This window comes from Dermacentor andersoni, chromosome 2 (assembly GCF_023375885.2).
Source record: "Dermacentor andersoni chromosome 2, qqDerAnde1_hic_scaffold, whole genome shotgun sequence".
Lineage (NCBI taxonomy): Eukaryota > Metazoa > Arthropoda > Arachnida > Ixodida > Ixodidae > Dermacentor > Dermacentor andersoni.
In genome coordinates this window covers 219,237,733-219,264,715 of record NC_092815.1, presented here as the reverse complement: position 1 = coordinate 219,264,715, position 26,983 = coordinate 219,237,733, and the positions used below count along the sequence as shown (strand labels likewise).

The window sequence follows — 26,983 nt, the reverse complement described above, 5'->3', positions numbered from 1 at the left end:
GCCGACGCGCTTGACCCGCTGATCAGATTTTCGACGATCGCCAACTGTGTTCGCCGCTATCGTTGTGCTATAAGTGTAGCCTGTTTTTGTGGGCACAGGTTCGCCCAATAAAAGCTAGTTTTGTATTCCACAGTATTGCTTCTTTCTTCACCGTCACTACCACGTGACGGTGCTAGTTCGTTCATGTACGGGACGCCCCCGACCAGCCGTGATCCCAGCCCAGACCGCAAAGAGAACGCCAACGTAGTCCCGGAGCATCGAGCAAGCCGCCGTCTTCAACAGCTGCCCCCGGAGCACGGACTCCTACCTGAGAAGACTAAGAAGATTGTGGCCAAGGCAACCCCATTGGCAGCCCCAGCGTCCCCCATCGTGCTGCAACAGCCCAGGGAACCTCCGACGTTCCGCGGATCAACATTCGAGGACCCGGAAACCTGGCTCGAGACGTATGAGAGGGTCGCTACGTTTAACAGTTGGGACAGCGACGACAAGCTGCGGCATGTCTATTTCACACTGGAAGACGCCGCCAGGACCTGGTTCGAGAATCGAGAAGCCACCTTAACGACGTGGGACCTGTTCCGAAGCGGCTTCTTGCAAACGTTTACAAGCGTCGTGCGAAAAGAGCGAGCCCAAGCACTACTAGAAACCCGAGTGCAGCTGCCAAACGAGACGATCGCGATCTTCACGGAGGAGATGGCCCGTCTTTTCCGGCATGCCGACCCGGAAATGTCAGAGGATAAAAAAGTCCGCTTCCTGATGCGGGGCGTCAAGCAAGAACTTTTCGCAGGACTTATTCGTAACCCACCGAAGACCGTAGCTGAGTTTTCTGCAGAGGCATCGATGATCGCGAAAACTCTGGAGAAGCGCACCCGGCAATATAACCGCCAGGGGCTGACGCCGCAGTACGCCATCCAAGGACTGGATTCCGACAACCTTCAGGAGACCATCAGGGCCATTGTGCGCGAAGAACTGCGCAAGGTCCTGCCTTCGTCGCAGCCCCAAGTGGCTTCTACCGCCGACATTGTGAAAGAAGAGGTGCACCGATCGCTTGGATTTCCCGAGCTGCAACCACAATTACCGCAGCCCCAGCCAGAAGCGATGACATACGCCGCCGTCGCACGCCGTCAAGGTCCCCCTCCGCGACCACGCCTGGGCCCTGCAACGACGCAATTCCGTCGTCCGCCGCCGCCGCCGCCGCCAGCACGCCCACTTGTCGCCCAGCGCACCTACGCGAGGAAGACGGACATTTGGCGAGCCCCCGACCACCGCCCGCTCTGCTATCACTGCGGAGAAGCCGGCCATGTGTATCGCCGATGCCCATACCGCGACTTGGGACTGAGAGGTTTCGCCATCAACGCTCTGCGCCCGCAGCAAGGTGAACGCCCTCGCGATATCGCCGACTACCTCGCCGCTACTCGGTGGAGCACTCGACGACCGTCGCGTTCGCCATCACCAGGCCGCTACCTCTCGCCGCAGCGCCGACCATACACTGGCCCAGCCCGGGGCCGGTCAGCGAGCCCAAATCCGGAAAACTAAAAGCAGCAACCGATGGAGGTGCGGTTGCTCTTCGTCGAACTGACGAAGATCCTCCGCCGCCGACGAAGACGACGAAGAAACCATCTCGACGACCTAATGACGACACGCCGCCGTCCCGACGAAGTCAGGAAGCCAAGACTACACCGACGAAAGACGGCTTGACGACGCGACGTTCCAGCTTCAGTTCAACGCGACGCAGCCGTGATCCGACGCCAAGACCCAACTGCAACGCCAGACAAAGAACCACCGACCTCGACGTACTTCTCGACGGCCACGCAGTCACTGCCTTAGTCGACACAGGGGCCGATTACTCCGTAATAAGTGGACACATCACCGCCCAGCTGAAGAAGGTTAAGACTGCATGGGAGGGCCCTCAAATTCGAACTGCTGGAGGACACCTCATTACGCCAACTGGAATCTGCACGGCAAGAATTACCGTTCATGACCGGACTTACCCAGCACCTCCACCAGATGTCACGTGGTAGTGACGGTGAAGAAAGAAGCAATACGGTGGAATACAAAACTAGCTTTTATTGGGCGAACCTGTGCCCACAAAAACAGGCTACACTTATAGCGAAGAGGGATCGCTCGACTGCACGGAGGAAACACAAAGGTGTTGCTGACAAACTTCAGCCAGGAGTTCAAGCACATCAACAAGGGCACGACGATCGCATACATCGAGGAAATTCAGGAAACCAGCGATGCGTTTGTCCTCTCGGATTCTGTCGCATCTACCCCGACGACCGTCGTTCCCGAGCCAGACTTCGAGATAAATCCAAGTCTCCCCGCGATTAAGCAGCAACAGCTCAGAAGTCTGCTTCGACGATACAAAGACTGCTTTTCGACGTCATCGAGGATTCGACAAACACCAGTCGCAAAGCATCGCATAATAACCGACGAGTGCGCTCGACCACTCCGCCAGAGCCCTTACAGAGTTTCGACGCGAGAACGCGAAGCTATAAGACACCAAGTCGACGAAATGCTGCGCGACGACATCATCCAGCCGTCGAAAAGCCCGTGGGTGTCTCCAGTTGTTTTAGTTAAGAAAAAGGACGGAACCCTACGTTTCTGCGTCGATTATCGTCGATTGAACAAAATCACGAAGAAATACGTATACCCCCTCCCACGGATAGACGACGCATTGGATCGGCTCTGCAATGCTAAATACTTCTCATCGATGGACCTCAAGTCTGGCTACTGGCAAATAGAAGTCGACGAAATGGATCGCGAAAAGACCGCCTTCATCACCCCAGACGGCCTCTACGAGTTTAAGGTTATGCCATTCGGACTGTGCTCGGCGCCTGCAACGTTCCAGCGCGTCATGGACACGGTATTAGCAGGATTGAAGTGGCAGACCTGTCTCGTTTACTTGGATGACGCCGTTGTATTCGCCTGAAATTTCGACGATCACCTTAGGCGGCTTGCCACAGTACTAGAGGCCATCAAGTCATCAGGGCTCACTCTGAAACCAGAAAAGTGCCGCTTCGCTTACGATAAGCTTCTGTTCCTAGGCCACGTCATCAGCAAGTCTGGAGTCCGCCGTGACCCGCAGACGACAGCTGCCATCGCGAAGTTCCCGCAGCCCACCGACAAGAAGGCAGTGCGTAGATTTCTTGGCATGTGTGCCTACTGCAGACGATTTGTCAAGGAATTTTCACGCATCGCCGAGCCGTTGACCCGTCTAACTAAATGTGATGTTGAGTTCAAGTGGGAAACACCGCAGGCCGATGCATTTGAAGAACTCAAACGACGCATGCAGTCACCGCCGGTACTTGCGCACTTCGACGAGTACGCCGATACAGAAATCCATACTGACGCCAGTAGCCTAGGCCTCGGTGCCGTTCTAGTCCAGAGGAGAAACGGAGTCGAACAGGTGATAGCTTACGCTAGCCGGTCGCTGTCAAAAGCGGAAGGCAACTATTCTGCGACCGAAAAGGAATGCCTCGCCATCGTTTGGGCTACAGCTAAACTCCGCCCTTATCTTTATGGCAGGCCATTCAAAGTCGTCAGTGACCATCACGCGTTGTGTTGGCTAGCGAATATAAAGGATCCTTCAGGACGACTGGCGCGGTGGAGCCTCAGACTACAAGAATACGACATCACTGTAACCTACAAGCCCGGGCGAAAACACTCCGATGCCGATTGCATATCACGCGACCGCATTGACCCGCCGCCGCAACACGACGAGAATGACGACGCCTTCCTTGGAATGATAAGCGCGGAAGACTTCGCTGAACAGCAACGGGCAGATCCGGAGCTAAAAGGCCTCGTCGAATATTTGGAAGGGCACACCGACGTTTTCCCCAGGGAATTTAGGCGCGGATTATCTTCCTTCACGCTTCAAAACAATCTACTCGTGAAGAAGAACTTCTCACCAGTCCGCGCCAACTACCATCTTGTTGTCCCGTCAGGACTTCGTCCAGAAGTATTGCACGCCCTGCATGACGATCCGACCGCTGGACACCTCGGATTTTCTCGGACACTATCGAGGATACAAGAAAAGTATTATTGGCCGCACCTGACCGCCGACGTCGTCCGTTATGTCAGAACATGTCGAGATTGTCAGCGACGCAAGACACCACCGACAAGGCCAGCCGGATTACTACAGCCAATCGAGCCTCCTTGCCGACCATTCCAGCAGATCGGGATGGACTTGCAGGGACCCTTTCCGACGTCAACAACCGGAAATAAGTGGATCGTCGTGGCAACGGACTAGCAAACCCGCTTCGCTGAAACTAAAGCTCTGCCGAAAGGTAGCGCAACCGAAGTGGCGAAATTCTTTGTCGAAAACATCCTGCTGCGACATGGCGCCCCAGAAGTCCTCATCACCGACAGAGGAACGGCCTTTACAGCGGAGCTCACTCAAGCCATTCTGAAATACAGTCAGACAAGGCACAGGAGGACAACGGCCTACCACCCACAGACGAATGGTCTTACGGAGCGGCTGAATAAGACCCTCGCCGACATACTAGCGATGTACGTCGACGTCGAACACAAGACCTGGGATGCCGTCCTGCCGTACGTAACATTCGCTTACAACACGGCGGTGCAAGAAACAACACAGATCACGCCGTTCAAGCTGGTCTACGGCAGGAACCCGACGACGACACTCGACGCCATGCTGCCGCACGTCACTGACGAGGAGAACCTTGATGTCGCTACCTTCCTCCAGCGCGCCGAAGAAGCCCGACAGCTCGCCCGCCTGCGGATCAAGAACCAGCAGAGGACCGACAGCCGACACTACAACCTCCGACGACGCTTCGTCGAGTACCAGCCCGGCGACCGTGTTTGGGTATGGACCCCGATACGCCGACGAGGACTCAGTGAGAAACTACTGCGACGCTATTTCGGACCCTACAAGGTCATCCGACGTATTGGCGCACTGGACTATGAGGTCGTGCCAGACGGCATTTCGCATTCACAGCGACGCCGCGCACGATCTGAAGTGGTCCACGTGGTGCGCCTCAAACCCTTTTATGGACGCTGACGAACTTCCTTACTCTGTTGTTTTCTTTGCCACGAGTGCTTCTTTTTTTATTACTTTCGTTTGTTTGCAGCATCGGGTCGATGCTTTTAATGTGGGGGGTAATGACACGTGTACTTATCTTTATCGGGCGACCATGTTTGGCCGCCTAACAAATGTTATCGCACAGCGCGGGACGCGCCTGCATGTATCCGAAGTTTCTGGAAAGTTATCGATGCTTCTATCCACTGTCTGTTGTCGCCGAAGCTTGTGTTATCTGATTTCATCGCGTGACTCGAATGGTGTAGAACTTTGTGGAAGGCATGCGGGTCCCAACGATTAGTCTGGAACATTCGATGACTGCTGTATAAAAGCCGACGCGCTTGACCCGCTGATCAGATTTTCGACGATCGCCGACTGTGTTCGCCGCTATCGTTGTGCTATAAGTGTAGCCTGTTTTTGTGGGCACAGGTTCGCCCAATAAAAGCTTGTTTTGTATTCCACCGTATTGCTTCTTTCTTCACCGTCACTACCACGTGACAATAGTGTGGATTCTCGGGCACACTGACATCGAAGGAAACAAGACGGCGGATAGGATAGCTCGAAGACACGCAAATAACCGAGCACCTAGCAAAACCGACGTCTGCAGCGAATTCGAGTCAGTTGTTCAGTGATATTCAAAAATATTAAACTACTACAGAGGGCTACATAGACAATACCCACCCCCACACAAACAACTAAACAGCGAAGAAGCGGTCGCATGGCGACAACTTCAAACAGGAACATATCCTAACCTCAACATAGTAACCAAGATTTACCCAGAGCTCTATGAAAATGTCTGTCCATTGTGCGGGGACAAAGGAACATTATACCACATAACATGGGCCTCTCAGAAAGTAGAAGAGCTAACCAAAATTAAAGACCCGAGTGAAGTACAATGGGAGAGGATGCTCTCCAGCGACCTCCTGAAAGTCCAACAGGGACTATTAAGGCGTGCTCACCGGGCAGCTACCCTCAGTGGAGCCCTGAACTAAGGGAACCAACCCTGGAAAAGATGGAAGACACCATCTGAAGCCGCAAGAAAAACTCTGAAAAATAGAGCGACAAACGTTGTCCTATCCTATCCTATCGTGCTGTCACGTTTCACGAGATAGCGATAACGTTGCCTATAACGTGCGCGCATCACCACTCGTAGGTCGCGTGTGTTGTCTCAAGGAAGGAAACAACAGCGTTGGCGCCAACCATACGATGACTCCTTCCATTTACCGGGGACACGCGTCCTAGCTAATGAAGCAAACGAAGGCTTGTACGCAGCAGACGACGGTAGCCAGAAGCGTTTCCGACCGAATAATCATGCGCTTTGAGCTAGCTGCTTTATTTTTACTGCGGAGGAAAAATGTTTTGCTTTACCGAGTACCTTTCGCTCAGTACCTTCATTTCAGTTCCTTAGGCAAAACGTGAAGTTGGCGTCACGTTACGAAAGCAAAATTGGGCCATCAGCGCCATCTTACTCGCGTCGCGTGTACATCACGCATCGAAGAAAATGGCGAAATGTCCAGAATAGTGTCCCCTTTCTCCATACTATGTCCCCAAAGCAGATCGCTTTGAAGATAAAGCCCGCGCGACCGCATGCGGCTAGTGATTGCCAAAGTACAACGACCCCCACCCTCTCGCCCCTTTGCCGGTGGCATGCGCGCGACGGAAGCCGTCACGGTCCCCCTCCCCCCCCCCCCCTTGCGAGTGCGAGATTGAGCCGCGATCGTTTTTTCACTTCCGCCCGCTTTCAGTCCCAGATACAGCGTACCAGCATACGGCACACAGTCACGGTGTTACCGCCCTTGGACTTTACACGGATCAAGACGAAGGCATCGTCGGCGGCGAGAACGATGACAAAATGTGCCTTGAGTGTCCATATAGTTGTTATCGGAATAATACGTGAAAACATGCCATGCGCCCCAATCTACCCCAAATCGGCATCCTGTATCATTTTGCTTCGGTAGCTGGTACTGAGCTTTTAAAACACGACAGTTAAAGCATGATATTGTCACGTGGCGGTAACGTTAGGAAAACAGTAGCAATACTGCGAAAGGCAAAACTAGATTTTATTGGGCGAACCCGTGCCCTCAAAACAGGCTACACTTATAGCACAACGAGAGTGACGAACACAGTCGGCGATGGTCGAAAAATCTGATCAAGTCAAGCGCGTCGGGTTTTATATAGCAGTCGTCGAATGTTGCAGGCTAATCGTTGGGACCCGCATGCCTTCCACAAAGTTCTACACCATTCGAGTCACGCGATTAAATCAGATAACACAAGCTTCGGCGACAACAGACAGTGGATAGAAGCATCGATAACTTTCCAGAAACTTCGGATACATGCAGGCGCGTCCCGCGCTGTGCGATAACATTTGTTAGGCGGCCAAACATGGTCGCCCGATAAAGATAAGTACACGTGTCATTACCCCCCCCATTAAAAGCATCGACCCGATGCTGCAAACAAACGAAAGTAATAAAAAAAGAACCACTCGTAGCAAAGAAAACTGCAAAATAAGGAAGTTTGTCAGCGTCCATAAAAGGGTTTAAAGCACACCACGTGGACCACTTCAGATCGTGAGCGGCGCCTCTGTGAATGCGAAATGCCGTCTGGCACGACCTCATAGTCCAGTGCGCCAATACGTCGGCTGACCTTGTAGGGTCCGAAATAGCGTCGCAGTAGTTACTCACTGAGTCCACGTCGGCGTATCGGGTTCCATACTCAAACACAGTCGCCGGGCTGGTACTCGACGAAGCGTCGGCTGTCGGTCCTCTGCTGGTTCTTGATCCGAAGGCGGGCGAGCTGTCGGGCTTCTTCGGCGCGCGGGAGATAGGTAGCGACGTCAAGGTTCTCCTCGTCAGTGACGTGGGGCAGCATGGCGTCGAGCGTTGTCGTCGGGTTCCTGCCGTAGACCAGCTTGAACGGCGTGATCTGTGTTGTTTCTTGCACCGCCGTGTTGTAAGCGAATGTTACGTACGGCAGGACGGCATCCCAGGTCTTGTGTTTGACGTCGACGTACATCGCTAGCATGTCGGCGAGGGTCTTATTCAGCCGCTCCGTAAGACCATTCGTCTGCGGGTGGTAGGCCGTGGTCCTCCTGTGCCTTGTCTGACTGTATTTCAGAATGGCCTGGGTGAGCTCCACTGTAAAGGCCGTTCCTCTGTCGGTGATGAGGACTTCTGGGGGGCCATGTCGCAGCAGGATGTTTTCGACAAAGAATTTCGCCACTTCGGTTGCGCTACCTTTCGGCAGTGCTACCTTTCGGCAGTGCGAAGCGGGTGAGGTAGTGCGTCGCCACGACGATCCACTTATTTCCGGTTGTTGACGTCGGAAAGGGTGCCAGCAATTCCATCCCGATCTGCTGGAATGGTCGGCAAGGAGGCTCGATTGGCTGTAGCAATCCGGCTGGCCTTGTCGGCGGTGTCTTGCGTCGCTGACAGTCTCGGCATGTTCTGACATAACGGGCGACGTTGGCGGTCAGGCGCGGCCAATAATACTTTTCTGGTATCCTCGATAGTGTCCGGGAAAATCCGAGGTGTCCAGCGGTCGGATCGTCATGTAGGGTGTGCAATATTTCTGGACGAAGTCCTGACGGGACAACAAGAAGGTAGTTAGAGCGGACTGGTGAGAAGTTCTTCTTAACAAGTAGATTGTTTTGAAGCGTGAAGGAAGATAATCCGCGCTTAAATACCCTGGGGACAACGTCGGGTTGTCCTTCCAAATATTCGACGAGACCTTTTAGCTCCGGGGCTGCCCGTTGGTGTTCAGCGAAGTCTTACGCGCTTATCATTCCAAGGAAGGCATCGTCATTCTCGTCATCTTGCGGCGGCGGGTCAATGGGGGCGCGTGATAGGCAATCGGCATCGGAGTGTTTTCGTCCGGACTTGTAGGTTACAGTGATGTCGTATTCTTGTAGTCTGAGGCTCCACCGCGCCAGTCGTCCTGAAGGATCTTTTATATTCGCTAGCCAACACAACGCGTGATGGTCACGGACGACTTTCAATGGCCTGCCATAAAGATAAGGGCGAAATTTAGCTGTAGCCCAAACGATGGCGTGGCATTCCTTTTGGGTCGTAGAAAAGTTGCCTTCCGCTTTTGACAGCGACCGGCTAGCGTAAGCTATCACCTGTGCGACTCCGTTTCTCCTTTGGACTAGAACGGCACCGAGGCCTAGGCTGCTGGCGTCAGTATGAATTTCTGTATCGGCTTACTTGTCGAAGCGCGCAAGTACCAGCGGCGACTTCAAGCGTCGTTTTAGTTCTTCAAATGCGTCGGCCTGTGGCGTTTCCCACTTGAACTCAACATCACATTTATTTAGACGTGTCAACGGCTCGGCGATGCGTGAAAAGTCCTTGACAAAGCGCCTGTAGTAGGCACACATGCCAAGGAATCTCCGCACTGGCTTCTTGTTGATGGGTTGCGGGAACTGTGCGATGGCAGCTCTCATTTGCGGGTCTAAACGGACACCAGATTTGCTGATTACGTGGCCTAGGAACAGAAGCTCATCGTAAGCGAAGCGGCATTTTTCCGGCTTCAGAGTAAGCCCTGACAACTTGATGGCCTCTAGTACTGTCGCAAGCCGGCTGAGGGGATCGTCGAAGTTTCCGGCGAAGACGACGACGTCATCCAAGTAAACGAGAGAGGTCTGCCACTTCAATCCTGCTAAAACCATGTCCATCACGCGCTGGAACGTTGCAGGCGCCGAGCACAGTGCGAATGGCATAATCTTGAACTCATAGAGGCCGTCTGGGATGATGAAGGCTGTCTTTTCGCGATCTGTTTCGCGAATTCTTTTTGCCAATAGCCAGAATTGAGGTCCATCGACGAGCAGTATTTAGCGTTGCAGAGCCGATCCAATGCGTCGTCTATTCGCGGGAGAGGGTATACGTCCTTCTTTGGTGATCTTGTTCAGACGACGATAATCGACGCAGTAACGTAGGCTTCCGTCCTTTTTCTTCACCAAAACTACAGGAGATGCCCACGGGCGTTCTGACGGCTGGATGATGTCGTCGCGCAGCATTTCGTCAACTTCGTGCCTTATAGCCTCACGTTCTCGCGTAGAAACTCGATAAGGGCTCTGGCGGAGTGGTCGAGCACAGTCTTCGGGTATTATGCGATGTTTTGCGACTGGCGTTTGTCGAATCCGTGATGACGTCGAAAAGCACTCTTTGTACCGTCGAAGTAAGCCTATCAGCTGTTGTTGCTTAATCATGGCGAGACTTGGATTTATGTCGAAGTCTGGTTCGGGAACTACGGTCGTCGGGATACATGCGGCAGAATCCGAGAGGACAAACGCATTGCTGGTTTCCAGAATTTCCTCGATGTATGCGATCATCGTGCCCTTGTTGATGTGCTTGAACACCTGGCTGAAGTTTGTCAGCAACACTTTCGTGTTTCCTCCGTGCAGTCGAGCGATTCCTCTAGCGACGCAAATTTCAAGGTCGAGCAGTAGACGTTGGTCGCCTTCGGTGACGCCTTCTACGTCAACGGGTATTTCGGTGCCGACCGAAATAACAATGCTCGAGCGAGCGGGATGCTCACTTGATCTGCGAGAACACTCAAGGCGTGGTGACTACAAGAGCTCTCCGGCGGTATCGGTTGATCTTCCGACAGCGTTATCAATGTTATTTATTTATTAAAAAGAAACTTACAGGCCCTGTGGCAAGGCATAAAGTAAGGGGGGCATATTAAACAGTAAAGGTATAAAAAGTACAAATTTCCAGCAGGATCAGTGTTATAAAACGATTACCGTGTTGCACAATATTGAAGGCACTAGGAATACAAAGCAATATCTGAAGGCACACGAACACTTGTTACTGTTAACAGAGCAAAGGAATACCGTTTACGAAAATTATATGCAACATTGCAAAAATGCACGATAACATACACTAGATTGGCCACTCGTGAACGGTAATAAATGGAAAAAGCATGAGTAACTGAGAGCGGAACGTGTCGGGATTAGATATGGAGGCATTGTTATCAGGGAGGTCATTCCAGAGACGAATGGCAAGTGGTAGTGCAGATGAATTAAATGCATTTGTTTTACCGTATATGCGCATGAACCTGAACTGATTATGTAATCTGCGTGAAAAAGAGTGGGATATTTGTAGTTATAACCGGGTTCGTTTATTAGTGTAAATATATTTGTGGAATAAGCAGAGAAGAGCGATGTTGCGGCGGATATCTAAAGGCGGCAACAGTAGGTCTAGTTTAATTTGTGTAATGCTTGAGTTTATACTCTAGTTACGGGATTTGAACCGGGCTGCTCTGTTTTGTATCATTTCTGTCATATTTATTAGGTAATTTTGATGAGGTGACCAAATTGGGGAGGCGAATTCTAACTGTGGCTAAATGAATGTTTGGAACACGAGTTTTCGAATGTTTGGCGGGGCATTTCGCAAGTTGCGTCGTAGATAGCCAAGAGAACGTGATGCTTTGGCGCATGTAGAAGTGATGTGTGGGGCCCATGAAAGATTCTCTGTAAGAACAACACCAAGGTACTTATATGATGAAGTGTGGGAAAGCATAGTGTTATTATGATGATACGAATATTTAGAATTTACACATTTTCGGCTGAAGCACATCACCTCGCACTTTGTAAAGTTTAGTGTCATGAGCCAGTTGTTACACCAGTTAGCGATATGGTTAAGATCTGCTTGAAGTTTCAAGTGATCGTCAGTCGTGTGAATAGGACGGTAGATTATGCAGTCATCGGCAAAAAGGCGCATGCAGGAAGTAATCTGGGTGGGTAAGTCGTTAATGTAGATTAAGAAGAGTAAGGGGCCGAGGACGCTGCCTTGTGGCGCACCAGAGCTAACAGAAGAAGGCGGGGAAGAGAAATTGTTAACAACAGTAAACTGTTTTCGAAAAGAAAGAAAATTACGAATCCAGGAAAACGTTAAAGAGTCAAGTCGTAGGGCAGATAATTTATAAATTTGGCGACAGTGGGGCACGCGGTCAAAAGCTTTAGAAATTCAAGAAAGATACAGTCAGGTTGAAGGTTGCAGTCCATGTTAAAGTGCAAGTCAGTCGTTAGTTCAAACAATTGCGTGTCACAAGAAAATGCCTTCCTAAAACCATGCTGATTAGAAAAAAAGAAATTGTGAGCTTCTAGGTGGCTGTACACGTGAGAAGTGATTATGTGCTCGAGCATTCTGCAACATATGCAGGTTAAAGACGTGGGCCGATAGTTGTCAGGTGAATGAACATCTCCAGATTTGTGAATTGGTATTATTTTTCCTATTAACCAATCGGTGGGTAACTTTCCAGATGCTAGGGATTGTTGAAAAATATGGCATAAAATCTTGCTTGAGGCAGCGATGGTGTTCATTAAAATCTTAGAATTAATGTTGTCAATACCGGCGGAAGTAGATATTTTGAGGTTATTAATGAGTAATTTAACGCCTTCAACAGTGATATCGATTGGTTCCATGTATGAGGCATCAAGTTCCGGAAAAGTTGGAACATTGGAAAAGTCCTCCTGAGTGAAAACAGATGAAAAAAAACGTGGTGAATACGGTGGGGCAATCGGCGCTAGAAATAGGTATGTTTTCTGTTCCGCGCAAAGTTATGGTGTTAGTATGTCTTGTCGGAGATATGGTTTGCCAAATTTTTATGGGATTGGAAGTTAGCAGCGATGGTAGGTCTTGAGAGTAATATTTATCGTTGGCGGAAGATATCACTGAGCAGTAATTGTTTAAATGGTCTTTGTATATCTGCCAAGCCTCAGCAGTGCGCACGCGTTTAGCCCTGTTATAAGAACGCTTCTTTCTATTCCTTAGTTTGCGAATATACTTGTTGAACCACGGGCTGGATTTGTCGTTAGTTATGGAGACTATCGGGACGTAACGGTCCACTAATGCTGTTAATTTGTCCCTGAAGAGCACCCAGTTGTCGTTTACCGATCGACAATGAAATGAAGGCAGTAGCACTTCGCAAAAAAATTCTTCTAGTTGGGAGTTAATCTCATCGTAATTTGCTCTCTTATAATCGCGAATTTGTTTAGTTGTTGTGCCAGACACGGGTTTCGGGATGCTAACAGCTAGTTGGATGAGGTTATGATCACTAAAGCCGCTCATATTTGAAATGGACGCAATTGTGTCAGGAGCGTTTGTGAAAACCAAGTCCAAGATATTGGAAGTGCGTGTAGGGGCCTTCACTATTTGGAACAGGTTAAAATCTAACGTTATATTGATTAGTTCCAGAGGCGCGTTACATAAAGATGACATATGTTCCTAGTCGATAAGCGGAAAATTGAAATCACCAAGAAGATAAACGTGGTTGGATGGGCACAGCTGGAGCGTTTTAGCGACACTGCCCCGCAAGTCATTCAAAAAGGAATGGTTGCAATCTGGTGCCCGGTAACAGGCGCCAATTAGTACAGCACTGGAGGACACATAAAAAGCAGCCCACGCAATCTCGAGAGATGACCCTGAATTGATAAAATATGAATGAAGGGTTTTTCTTAATGGCGATAAGTACAGCCCCACCGCGCCTATTGATGCGGTCGTTTCTATAAATTTTGTAAAGAAAATTTGTTGGCAGGATCTCATTGTCGTCGATATCTGGATATCTCAGTTAGTACTATTATGTCAGAGTCACTATCGCCTAAAAAACCACAAATTGTATCTCGTTTAGGTAGCAAACTTCGGATGTTAGTGTAGGCCACTGAGAGCGAGAGAGCGGCTTGCGGCAAGAAAGGCAACTGATTATTTTGCGAGCTTGGGCTTGTGTCTAGCTATCTGGTAGATTGTATTACTGCGTCGCTAGCGGTGTCGTAGACATATACTTGTTTGTCTATATAGAGCTTGTCGAGCACCAACTTAAAAAGCTTTTCAAGTTGCCTGGCAAAAGCTACCAGCTTTCTTCTAGCCACACGTGTTGATGGCGCGAAGTCTTCACCAATTGAAAACGTTGTCCCCCTAAGTTTACGTGCTGCGGACAATATACTTTGCTTGTCCTTGAATGAACACAGTTTTGCGATTATGGGCCGTTTTTTTTTTTTTCAGTAGAATATTTTCCTAGGCGATGAACCCGTTCGTACTGCATACTGGTTGTGGGAAGTTAGAGTTTTTCTTTGCAAAACTTCTTAATTTTTTCTTCAGACGTGGCCCAATCTTCTTTTTCGTCATCCTCAATCCCGAAAAATAATAAGTTTGATCGTCTTAACCTGTTTTCTGCATCGTCACATTTGTTTGTTATTCGCTGTAGCTGGCTTGAAATATCTTGGAGGGTATTCTGTGGGGGAACCGCTTCAGTGGTAGCATTTACGGTTCCACTAGCTTCAAGTGCAGTGACTCTCGCTAAAAGTTTTTTTTTTATTTCATCGTTAGTAGCGGCTTGTTCGTCCTTGATGCCCTTAAATTCAAGCAGAACTGACTTCAGCCCAGATTCCAATTTTTCAATTGCCTCCAAGGCGGATTCGAAAGAAGCGGACTCAGTCTTGCTCATTGGGCCAGGGTTCGACTCAACATCACCCGATAACATGAGAAGCAAGTTAACGAGGGAAGAAGATACACACTGCAAACAAGTCAATATCAGCTTTTTAACGCTAGACAGCTCCAATGGGCACGACACCGCAATAAAACAGCAATTGCTAGTTTTGGCACATGCGGCACGGTTCAAGTAATTAACCTGGAACAATAGGAGTTGTGAGCAGCGCATGGTTACAGCGGTGTCGTGCCTGACGATGCTGGTGGCTGGCTCCGATTTATACTTTGATGCGCTTGCGTCGCCGGTATAGGTTCCCAATCCACGTTGCCAGACATAGGGAGTAGTTGCGTCCAAACACGGCTGGGATTGCGGCAGGAACGGCATAAGCAGCGGTGGACCAACGAAGCTCGTAGGGAAAGAGCCAGGACACCAGGAAAGGACACCCCATGACAGTGTGGCCTGGAACAATAGCAGTTGTGAGCAGCGCATGATTACAGCGGTGTAGTGCCCTGTCGTGACTTCAGGTCTATGACTGCGCCGTGTTGGTTCAGGAAGTCCATGCCGAGAATGACGTCTCGTGAACACTGTTGGAGGATAAGGAAGGTGGCAGGGTAAGTCCGGTCATGAACGGTTATTCTTGCCGTGCCGATTCCAGTCGGCGTAATGAGGTGTCCTCCAGCGGTTCGAATTTGAGGGCCTTCCCATGCAGTTTTAAATTTCTTAACTGGGTTGCGATGTATTCACTCATTATGGAGTAATCAGCCCGTGTCCACTAAGGCAGTAACTGCGTGGCCGTCGAGAAGCACGTCGAGGTCAGTGGTTCTTTGTCTGGCGTTGCAGTTAGGTCTTAGCATCGGATCACGGGTGCGTCGTGTTGAACTGAAGCTGGAACGTCACGTCTTCAGGTCGTCTTTCGTCGTCGTATTCTTTGCTTCCATACTTCGTCGGGACGGCGGCGTGTCGTTATGTCTTCGAGGTAGTTTATTCGCCGTATTCGTCGGCGGTGGAGGATCTTCGTCAGTTTGACGAACAGCAACCGCACCTCCATCGGTGGCTGCTTTTAGTTTTCCGGATATGGGCTCGCTGACCGGCCCCGGGCTGGGCCAGTGTATGGTCGGCGCTGCGGCAACAGGTAGCGGCCTGGTGATGGCGAACGGGACGGTGTCGAGAGCTCCACTGAGTAGTGGCGAGGTAGTCGGCGATATCGCGAGGGCGTTCACCTTGCTGCGGGTGCGGAGCGTTGACGGCGAAACCTCGCAGTCCCATCTCCCGGTATGGACATCGTCGGTAGACGTGACCCGCTTCTCCGCAGTGGTAGCAGAGCGGGCGGTGGTCAGGAGCGCGCCAGATGTCCGTCTTCCTCGCGTAGGGGCGCTGGACGACGGGTGGTCGTGCTGGCGGTGGCGGCGGCGGACGACGGAACTGCGGCGTGACAGGGCCCTGGCGCGGTCGTGGAGAGGGACCTTGACGGCGGGCGACGGCGGCGTAGGTCATCGCTTGCGGCTGAGGCTGCGGCAATTCAGGGGCTACTCCGAGTTGTTGGAGCTGCTCACGTACGGCGTCGGCAATAGAAGCCACTTGAGGCTGTGATGATGGGAACAGCTTCTGTAGCTGCTCCCGCACGACCGCTCGGATAGTCTCGCGTCGTCGGTGGCCAGTGACTGAACTCCGGCGTAATTTGTCAAGTTTGCGGCGGTCGAATTGCCGGTTTCGCATTTCGAGTGTCTTCTCGATGTTGGTGGCCTCGTGAAGAAACTCGTCGACGGTCTTTGGTTGGCTTCGTACCATTCCGGCAAAAATGTTCCTTCACACTACGCATGAGTAGGCGGACTTTCTTCTCCTTGGGCATTTCAGGGTCGACGTGGCGGAAGAGACGGCTCATTTCCTCCGTGAAGATCGCCGTTGTCATTAGGTAGCTGCACGCACGTTTCCAATAGCGCTTGGGCTCGTTCTCGGCGTACGACGCTTGCGAATGTCTGCAGGAAGCCGCTTCGGAACAGGTCCCAGGTCGTTAAGGTGGCTTCTCGGTTCTCGAACCACGTACTGGCCGCGTCTTCCAATGCGAAGAAGACATGTCGCAGTTTGTCGTCGCTGTTCCGGTTGTTAAATGTAGCGACTCTCTCATACGTCTCAAGCCAGCTTTCCGAGTCCTCGAACGTTGATTCGCGGAACGTCGGAGGCTCCCTGGGCTGCTGCAGCATGACGGGGGACGCTGGGGCTACCATTGGGGTGGACTTGGTGGCGATTTTCCTGGTCGTCTCAGGCAAAAGTCCGTGCTCCTGGGGCAGTGCTTGCAGCCTGCGGCTACCTCGCTGGTTCTTGGCGACGTTGGTGTTGTCTTCCGCGTGCGGGTTTGGGTCACTGCTTTGTGGGGGCGTCTGGTACATGAACGCAAAGCACCTCCACCGGATGTCACGTGATGGTGACGTTAAGAACACAATAGCAATACTGTGAAAGGCAAAACTAGATTTTATTGGGCGAACCTGTGCCCACAAAACAGGCTACACTTATAGCAGAACGAGAGCGGCGAACACAGTCGGCAATCGTCGAAAAATCTGATCAGCGGGTCAAGCGCGTCGGCTTTTATACAGCAGTCGTCGAATGTTCCAGACTAATGGTTGGGACCCGCATGCCTTCAACAAATTTCTACACCATTCGAGTCACGCGATGAAATCAGATAACACAAGCTTCGGCGACAACAGACAGTGGATAGAGCATCGATAACTTTCCAGAAACTTCGGGTACATGCAGGCGCACCCTGCGCTGCGCGATAACATTTGTTAGGCGGCCAAACGTGGTCGCCCGATAAAGATAAGTACACGTGTCAATATACACACCTGTAAGAGAAGCCTGAACAGGTACCGGTCGCCAATGTGTCCGCTCAACCACTCCGGGAACTCCCACTCAAAGTCAATGCCACCCAGGTGATACCGCTGCACCATGCGCACCGCAGACCGAATGAACCTGTTGATTACAGAGACCGCTATTCAGGGAAATGCGTAGACACACAAGACAGATTATACTAACCAACGCTCACGAAATTTAACATCACCTGGTGGCATAAAACGAAAGCGAGAAGTCAATGTGGCAGTAAAGTGGTGTCACACCATGTCAGCACGGACGTATTTTTTTTGCATACATTATTTCGAAATTGCATAAAAAGTCCTATTTTTCACTTCTATAATGTTTCTTCAGTATAGAGGGGTTTTCAAGCATTTTCTAACAAAATGCTCTCTGTTATTTTTACCTCATATGCTTGCAGCTTTCACAGTACACCAACTCATACGCGGGAAAACAAAAAATGCTGTAAAAGATGGCATGCTTGTTCCTCAAACGGTGATTTCGTTTACTCACAGAGTTTTTCAAACATATAATTCAGCCTAGGAAATATATACGCATAGTTTCTGACATGCGAGGGCACTTTTTCCGTGCGTCTTAGACCTTGTGGTTATTTCTTTCAGTAAAGCATCCCTGAAAGAGTCCAACATCGATTAGCTTGCTCCTATTGAAAAGATGATGATAAATAAAAAAAGCAGAGAAAGATAAGCAGAAGCAGGTATGCTGTTTCTTGCATTATGATGTTGCTTTTTCTTCTATAATATGGCAAGTTGTACATGAGGAAGAAGAATAAACTGCCACTGCTCTAAACCTAATCGGTGCCCCGCTTCCTTTCTCTAAATGACTTGGCATGGACCATCCGTCACTTCGTTGTCCCCGCCGTGGGGGTCATTCCCCCTGCTCAAATCGAAGTGGCTGCCTGACAGGGGCCTCACCACTGCCACTAAGCAAACCTGCTTTTACTGTTGAATAAAACCAGTCAATTCTCTGTTCTCAACCTGTCGAAACGTGTATTACTTTCCTCCGCTAAACCAAGCTCCCAACCAGTAATGACCAAGGACCTTTATGTGTTTTCTTTTTTCGAACACTAGCCATGGATGACGCTAGTCCTACTCCTGACAGAAACGACGCCACGATTACTCTCCTGTCTTCGCCGCAGAGCTTCACCTTCCCAGCTTTCGGCCCAAGAATTCTCGAGTTTGGTTAGAGGCGCATTTTCAACACCAGCGCATGACTTCACAAACAGCAAGGTACTTGCACGTGGTCGACGCGCTACCCTGCGACATCGCCAATGCCAGAGCCGACTTTCTAGCGGGTACGCCTTCGGCCACGGCGTACGACTAGCTGAAACTCACGATTTTGCAGCGCCTGGAGTCATCGCTACAAAGTAGGCTACAACAGCTCCTCTCCAATGAACTCGCTGACCAACGACCATCACAAATCCTGCACCGGTTGCGCCAGTTGCTGGGTGGCCACTCCGCAAACGAGAGCCAGCTTCCAACCTTGCGTGAGCTGTTCTTGCGGCGCCTCCCACAGTCCGCACGCATGGTGCTGGCGGGTTCCGACGAGACGAGTCTCGATCCGCTAGCTACGCTCGTTGAGCGCATATGCGACTGCTCGTCTGCGACACAGCCACCTATCGCCGCTTTCTGAGCCTCACAGCCAGACGACCGACTCTCGTGCCTGGAGGAACCAATCGGCTGCCTTACCAGTGCAGTGGAGAAGCTAACGACTGGTGACAACATGGCGACCAACTTCGGCGCAACCATTCGCCTTCACAGTCTCGCAGCGTAGCTTGGGACTCGCCATGGCAATTGTGCAGGTAAAACGTCGCTTTCGCGAACGAGCAAGTCGCTGAACCCAGCCGGCAAACACACCGGGCAGTCGCTAACGGCGACACGTGACATCAGTGATCGCGCAAGCCGCCTATTCTTCGTAGTCGACCGCATCACCGCCCCCCCCCCCTCCTCGTCAACATCGAAGCCGAGCTGTCTATCTCTCTCGCCACTGCCGCAGATTGCAAACGCGGCAAGTCCGCACCCGCGCTCCACTCAGTGAACAATACCGCCATTGCGGCCAATAAGCTCTGGTCAATAACGCGAGAAATCGAAGTCTGGCGCGTATACAGATGGATCGTTGTGATCGCCGACGTCTGTTTTGCCTTAATGTGAGCTGACTTCCTCACCCATTTCAACCTAGATGTGTGTGTTCGCCATCGGCACCTAAGGGATATCGCCACATCTTTCGATGTGCTTGGTCTCCAGCCCAATCATACCGCTTGGCATCTGTGCGTTTCGGTCGGTCTCAACGTACGAGAAGATACCTGCCACTCACGACGCCCCGAAACGATGCGCTGCCCGTGAAGCACAAGTTGACACATCATATCACCACCACCGGCTAACCTGTCGGTGCGCGGCCACGGAGGCTCTCTGGCCGGAGGTTGGAAGTCGCCCGCCGTGACTTCGAACACAAACTTTAGCTCGCCGTTATTCGGCCTTCCTCCAGTAATTGGTCTTCACCTCTCCATCTGCTTCCAAACCAGGACAGCGGCGACTGGCAGCATTGGGGTGGTTACCGAACTTTGAATACCGTCACTACACTGGATCAATATCATATTCCCCATACGCATGACTGCGGCGCTCGTCAAAATATACTACCAGATCGAATTGGTGAGCGCGTACCACCAAATTCCTGTCAACTCCAGCGACATTCCGAAGACAGCAATCACTACTCCATTTGGCCTTTTTGAGTGTCTCCGTATGCCTTACGGTTTGAAAAATGCGGCGCATACACTTCAAAGGTTCATACACACAGTTACGCGTGGACTCCCGTTCATTTTCGTCTACCTCTACTTTGTCGACATTCTGCGTGCAACTCGCACAGACAACGAGCAGAAAGAGCATCTTCGCCTTCTATTTGAGCGGCTGGATGAACACGGTCTCGCCCTAGAGCCCCAGAAACGCATTTTCGAAGCTCAAGCCCTGGATATTTTTGGCCATCGCGTTTCACCTCAAGGCATCAAGCCATTGGAATCATGAATGCGGGCAATTCAGGACTTCCGTTCTCCAATCTCCAATCGAAAGTTGTGCGAGTTTCTTCGGTTCATTAACCTTCACAGGCGCTTCATATCATCCTGTGCGCAAGTTCTTCAGCCACTTACCCACCTGCTGCACGGCTACTCTAGAAAAACGCCTACTTTCCACTGGTCCTCGGAGCATGAACGCCGCTTCGTGAAAGCGAAAACATGATTGGCGACTGCAATGTTGCTGATTCATCCGTTGCCCGACGCGCCAACTAGCCTTATGGTAGATGCGTCAACAACGGTGGTGGTTGAAGTACTGCATCAGTACAATGACACGAACTGGAGGCCGCTGGGCTTGTCCTTAATGTGGCTCAAACCTACAGGAGCTAGCTACAGCACCTTCGCGAGGAAAATGTTGGCCTTCTATGGCACTGTCAAGCATTTTGTTTCTTTCTTGAAGGCTGCAGCTTTCGCATTATTACCGACCACAAGCCGTTAACCTTCGTTTTCAAGAACAACAGTTCCTCGTACTCAGAACGTGAGCTACGGCTACTTTCCTTTATATCCGAATTTTCTACAGACATCCGCAATATATCTGCGACCAAAAATCTCGCAGCTGACGCACTATCGCGGATCAGCGCTGTTCTTGCTGGCCTTTCGGACTTCCAAACTCTAGCCTTCGCCCAGCCAAACGACCCCGAGCTGCGCCAGTTGAGAGAAAAAGGCTCGTCTCTCCAGCATGCGTAGATGCCGCTTCCTTACAAAACATTTGTCATGTGGGACACATTGCCCATTCGTGCTCCATCATTTTTTGCGGCCAATGTTCGATTTACTGCACGAGCTAAGCCATACCGGCGTCAGAGTGACCCAGATCGTCACCTCAGACCGCTTCGGCTGGCCAGGTATCAACAAGGATGTTTGAAGCTGGACAAGAAGGTGCCAAGCCTGTCAAGCCGTGAAAGTGAGCCGTCAGAGGCGTTCAGCGGTGCAGCCATTTTGATCACGTACATTTAGGCTTGGTGGGGCCTCTCTGCACTGCCAATGTTTCAGATACCTGCTCACGTGTGTGGGCCGGTATTCAAAGTGACTTGAGGCGCCGCCTCTAGAAGACATCAGGGCCGACGCAGTGGCGGAAACATTTGTTGCTACGTTGGTGTCGTGGTACGCTTGCCCTCTGCGCATAATTACTGAACAAGGCCGGCAATTCCAAACCACAATTTTTCTGCCCTTGCGAGACTGCTCCGCACGCACCTTCACAACATGGCTTACCAACCACAGAGAAACGGCGTTGTTGGCCGCCTCCACTGACAACTGAAGGCGTCACTGACCGCCAAGCTCGACACACAGCGCTGTGCTGAAAGGCTAGTCTAGTACTACTGAGGCTGCTAATAACAATCAAGGATGGCCTCCGAGTCAGCTCAGCCGAGATGCTCTATGGGTCAGTGATCCGCGTTCCATGCCAGTTTTTCGACACCTAGGAAAGCAGTCCGCCAGCGGTCGCGCAGCACTTAGGCTACCTTCCTGTCTCGACCAGCATCGACCTCCAGCCGCACGTAAAGCCGCGGGCAGCCTGTTTAGTTTCTGGACAATGGACATAATCACGCACGTCTTTCTGCACGCGACTCCATCAAGGCACCGTTCACTCCTCCCTATGAAGGCCCCGTTCATGTAGTTTCACGTTTAGAGAAAACCTTCAAGATCGACGTTAGCGGCAAAGAGAGTGTGTTGTGGCCGCGTCAAACCAGCTTCTCTTGAACAATAACTATTTATTCCTTCCGCCATTCACACCTGAGGCTCTGGAATTCTATTGGAGGGGAGTGGGGGTAGCCCTTGCAGAGACCGTCCGTCACTTTGTTAAACCCGCCATGGGGGTCATTGCTCCCTGCTAGAAACGAAGTGGCTGTCCGACAGGGGCACCACCACTGACACTCAGCAAACTTGCGTTTACTCTTTAATAAAGCCAGTCGACTCTCCGTTCTCAACTTGTCAAAACATGTATTGCTCGCCACCGCTAAACCGAGCTCCCAACAACTTACTTGAGTCTGGTCCACCTGTAGGCGACCACATGTGACAGTGCTCCGGGACCGTGCGCAGCCACGGAGAGCAGCACCTGCGTCAAAACATACCAACTGCTATTTCAGCGAGCACTTTGGTGTGCTAAAAGAGATCCACTCATAATACAGCGCGTTGCTTTCTGATCTCTTCCTGCACTATGGAGAAAAGTAACCGCTATCGGCTGCACAGATCCACACTGACACCAAAAGCTTCGCTCTTGCAACTCTTCGAATTCGTTCTGCAATGAATACAAAGCTATTGTACTGCCAGTGTTCGGTTTCGGACCCCATTCTCCCTGTAGCACATAAGCCCAATGCTGGAGCCAATGGGTCACTGACTCATGCCCAAACACGCATAATAAGAGGCCCTCAAGAACTTCGCTCGTGCAAACCAGCGCTTTGACAAGCTTGCAACATTAGTCGAACCGCATTCGGTCATTACAGCGACTATAGGCGGCGCGACGGTAGGTCAAAATGGCTTCATTATGCAAAAAAGAAGTGAGGCCTGCAGACAGGACACAAGAGTAGACAAGTGGACAACTGCCAGTTACTGCCGAGACGATGATAAGGCGATCTCCTAAGCATGTGTATCTGGAGTAGCAAAGCGAGCCAAGCCCTCTGGTTTTGCTGCAGACCATGCTTACGCGAAAGAGACGCAAAAGTGTGCAAATGAAGCCAAAGCTACATTCAACCCCTGTCATATCATATGCGGCGGCATCAAGTCCATCAGAGACACTGAATTCAGCGTCGAATTGCTCTGCCTGCAGACGAGTGCAATCAAGGGCCCGCCGCACTGCGTGAACGTCGCAGTTCGTGAGCATACAGGCTCGGTAAAGGTTAGTATGTTGTTACTAGCCTTGGAAATGCTCACTGGCATGAAGTCATATATTTGTATTTTCGTAAACAGTAAACGCAAGCGCATACCGGTAACAGATGTTAGTTGTTCTTCAAGCGCTCTATTTTCGACAAATTAATATTTTGCAGTAAGGAACAAGTTTTAGCGTGTATCGAAATGTAAACTTAAAAAAAAGGCTGATGTAAAATAGAACAGTTTACGAAACTCATAACTGCAAGGGCTAGGGACAAAGGACTTGACTAGGGACAAAGTACTTGTGCCTGAACGGGCTTGACGTTTTTCTACTTGCGTTTAGAGTTGGTTCTTTGTAATTCGGTACCTGCTTTAAAATTTATTTCTTCCTTGCGCAGAGCTCGGCATGGTTTGGGCACTGCGGCGCGCTGTACATGCAATTACTAGGCACTTTTTTCCTCTGGCGTGTTCATGACTACCACGATACGAAGCGCCGAACTGCGTCGCAAATTATTATCATCGTGTGACTGCTTCCAATGAGGACCACGTGGCATCGCTTGAGTCGCTGGAATGACCGAATAGCAACAATTTACTTAGAAAAATACGCGGGTTCATGTGCAAGCTCACGATTAAAAACTTACGGGTCGCATTCATTGCCAAAGTTTGCAGGGCTTTTATGATCCTGCTGCTGCGCTGTGGTGCGTTTCTACAAGATCGTGCACGTTGTGTTCTTTCGTATATACACATTTCAATGCTCAATAAAGTTTGCACTTATTATGTGACGCCAACTATGGTTGTTCAAGGACTCCTTTCTGATTGAAATAATGCCACGTAGTAGTGACAGTGAATGAGGGACCAAGTTCTTATTCGGCGAACCTGAGCTTCCAAAAAAGGACTACACTCAAAGCACATCGATAGCGGCGAACACAGTCGGTGATCGTCGAAATCTAAGCAGCGGGTCAAGCGTGTCGGCTTTTATGCATCACTCGTCTCAGGTTCTAGTGTTATCACTGGTGCCCACGCGGTTTCCAGTCTCTACTACACAATTCGTGTCGTGCATGCAATCGGATAACGTAAGGTTCCGCGAGGACATTCACAACATATAGACTAAACGATAACATTCCTGTAAGTTCCAAATTATGCGGGCTCGTCTAGCACTGAGCGATATCGTTTAACATTTCTGACAAAAACGCACGTGTATATCCCCTCTCTTAAAAAGCATCATCCGAATGCTGCCAACAGACGAAAGCGGAAAGAAAACCACGAATAATAAAAAAATAACGACAACAAAGAAACAAAGTCTGTGCGTTCGTCAGCAGGCATATAAATGCTTAAGACGCACCACGTGCACGAATTATGTTGTGTACAGCGCCGCTGTGATTGCGAAATGCTGTCTGGTAGGAACTCATAGTCCAGAGCGCCAATACGTCGGATGATCTTGCCGGGTTTGGACTAGCGGAGTAGCAGCTTCTGGATAAGTCCTCGTCGGCGTATCAGAATCCACACTCAGACACGCTCGCCAGGCTAGTATTCCACGTAGCGTCATCGAAGATTGTAGGGTCGGCTGTAGGTCCTGTGCAGGTTGTTGATGGGCATGCGTACGAGCCTTCGGGCTTCTTCGACACGCTGGAGATAGGTGGCGACGTCAAGATTCTGTTCATCCGTGACGTGTTGCAGCATGGCGTCGAGAGTCTTCGTCAGTTCCCTCCGTAAGCCAGCTTGAACGGTGTGATTTGCGTTGTTTCTTGCACTGCCTTGTTCTGAGCGAAGGCCGCGTAGGGAAGGACGGCATCTCACGTCTCACGCTCGACGTCGACGTACAGTGCGAGCATGTCGGCAATGGTCTTCTTCAGGCGCTCCGTAAGACCATTCGTCTGCGGGTGGTAGGCACGACAGTGTGGCTTGTCCGCTTGTATGGCAGAATGGATTGGGTGAGCTCTGCTGTAAGATCCGTTCCTCTGTTAGTGATCGCGACTTATCGGCCACCATGTTGCGGCAGTATGCTTTTGATGCAGAATTTCGTCCCCTCCGCTCTACTTTTTTTCGGTAGAGCTCGCGTTTCAGCAAAGTAATGTATTCTGTCACCTCGATAGTCCACTTATTTCTGGATGCTGACGTTGGAAAGGGCACCGACAAATTCAACTCGATCCGCTGAAACGCTCGGAAAGGAGGTTTGAACGGCTGTAGTAATCCCGCTCGTATTGTCGGCGATGTCTTGCGTCATTCACGGTCATGGCATGTCTTGGCGTAACTGGCGACGTCAGCGGTCAGGCGCGATCAATAATACTTCCCATGTCTACTTTCGTGTGTGGGAGAAAACTCGAGGTGCCTGGCTGTCTGATCGTCATGCAGGGTGCACAAGACTTCTCACTGGAATTCTGCGGCCACGAAGAGGAGGTAATTTAGGCCTGCTGGGGAAAAGTTCTTCTCCACCTGACGTCTTTTTGCGAGGAGAACAACGGCAATCTGCGCCTAAATACCCTCGGGACAAAGGCAGTCTTGCCTTCAAAGTACTCAGCAAGGCTTCTAAGCTCTGGGTGCACTCGCTGCTACTCGGCAGAGTTGTCTGCGCCTATTGTTCCTTGAAAGGCGTCGTTATCCAGTTCGTCTTGCCGTGGCGGGTCTGTAGGGGCGCCCGACAGGCAGTCGGCACCAGAATGCTTACCTGCGGACTTACAGACAATGGCGATGTCGAATTCCTGGAGTCTGACACTCCATTTTTTTAGGCGACTGCAAGGACCCCTCAAGTTTGCCAGCCAATACAACGTGTGGTGGTCGCTTGCCACTTTGAAGTGCCTCACATGTGTATAAGGCCGGAATTTCGCAGTAGCACAAACGATCCCGAGGCCCTTTTTCTCCGTTGTAGAATTGTTGACATCCGCATTCGTCAATGAACAGCAAGTGTAAGCTATTAAGCTTTCAACTCCATCCTTCTTTTGAACAAGCTGGGCACTGGGGCTTACGTTACTCGCTTCAGTGTCGATTTCCGTCGCGGCGTTTTCTTTAAAAGGTGAAAGCATCTGTGGAGACTGCAGCCTTCATTGCAGCTCCTGAAATGCGTCTTCCTGCCGTGTTTAGAATTTAAAGTCGATGCCGGCTTCCGTGCTATAAGTAAATGGTGACGCATTTCTTGAAAAGTTTCTTAGAAAGCGCCTATAATAGGTAGCCAGGCCAGGGAATCTGTGAGCCGCCGTCATTCTATGGGCCGCGACAACATAGCGATGGTAGCTATCTTCTGCGGGTAGGGACGCACTCCAGACTTGCTGATGGCATGGCCTAGGAACACAGGTCCTTTGCAAGTGAAACGGCCATTTTCTGGCTTTGGGGTTAATCTGGGGTGAGTCATATTTTTGCCTGTACGCGGATTACACAACACTTGGTAATTTAGTTAGTAATCGAATGTTTACAAAAGTTCTACAGCTGATAATGCTGACCTTACTGTGTGCAGCTTCTCTAGCAACGTGCTATTGCAATCAATGCTCCGACTTTCAGGCGAAACAACTTTTTGTGCTTTCTATAAAGCTAGGTGGCCGTCGACACAAGAAATGTTACGGTAAACCACGCTATCAGCGAATAATCTAATAGAGAAAGAAATGCGATATAAGGCGTACATATAAATGCGAAATAATAAGGGACCGAAATAATACCTTGAGGGACAAAGGAAGTTACATGACCGTGAAAAAAATATTGTGCTGCAGTGCACTACATCTGCAGCCTTTCTGTGACGCCTGACACCAGGAAAGAATGCCGAGAGCGACTGGGCCAATACTTACCGAGGTAAAACCAAATTAGGAATGCCC

The 26,983-nt window shown here is 50.6% G+C and overlaps 1 protein-coding gene across 1 annotated transcript in view; it reads right to left on the bottom strand.

Annotated features, from left to right (window-relative positions):
• LOC126540004 (acidic mammalian chitinase-like) overlaps positions 1–26,983 on the bottom strand; it is a 315,282-nt gene that overhangs the window by 190,144 nt on the left and 98,155 nt on the right. The window contains exons 4-5 of the mRNA XM_072286221.1: positions 22,358–22,431; positions 17,299–17,425 (exon numbers count right to left, since the gene is read on the bottom strand). Coding sequence (XP_072142322.1) covers positions 17,299–17,425; positions 22,358–22,431 — 201 coding nt within the window. The remainder of the gene's footprint in view (positions 1–17,298; positions 17,426–22,357; positions 22,432–26,983) is intronic.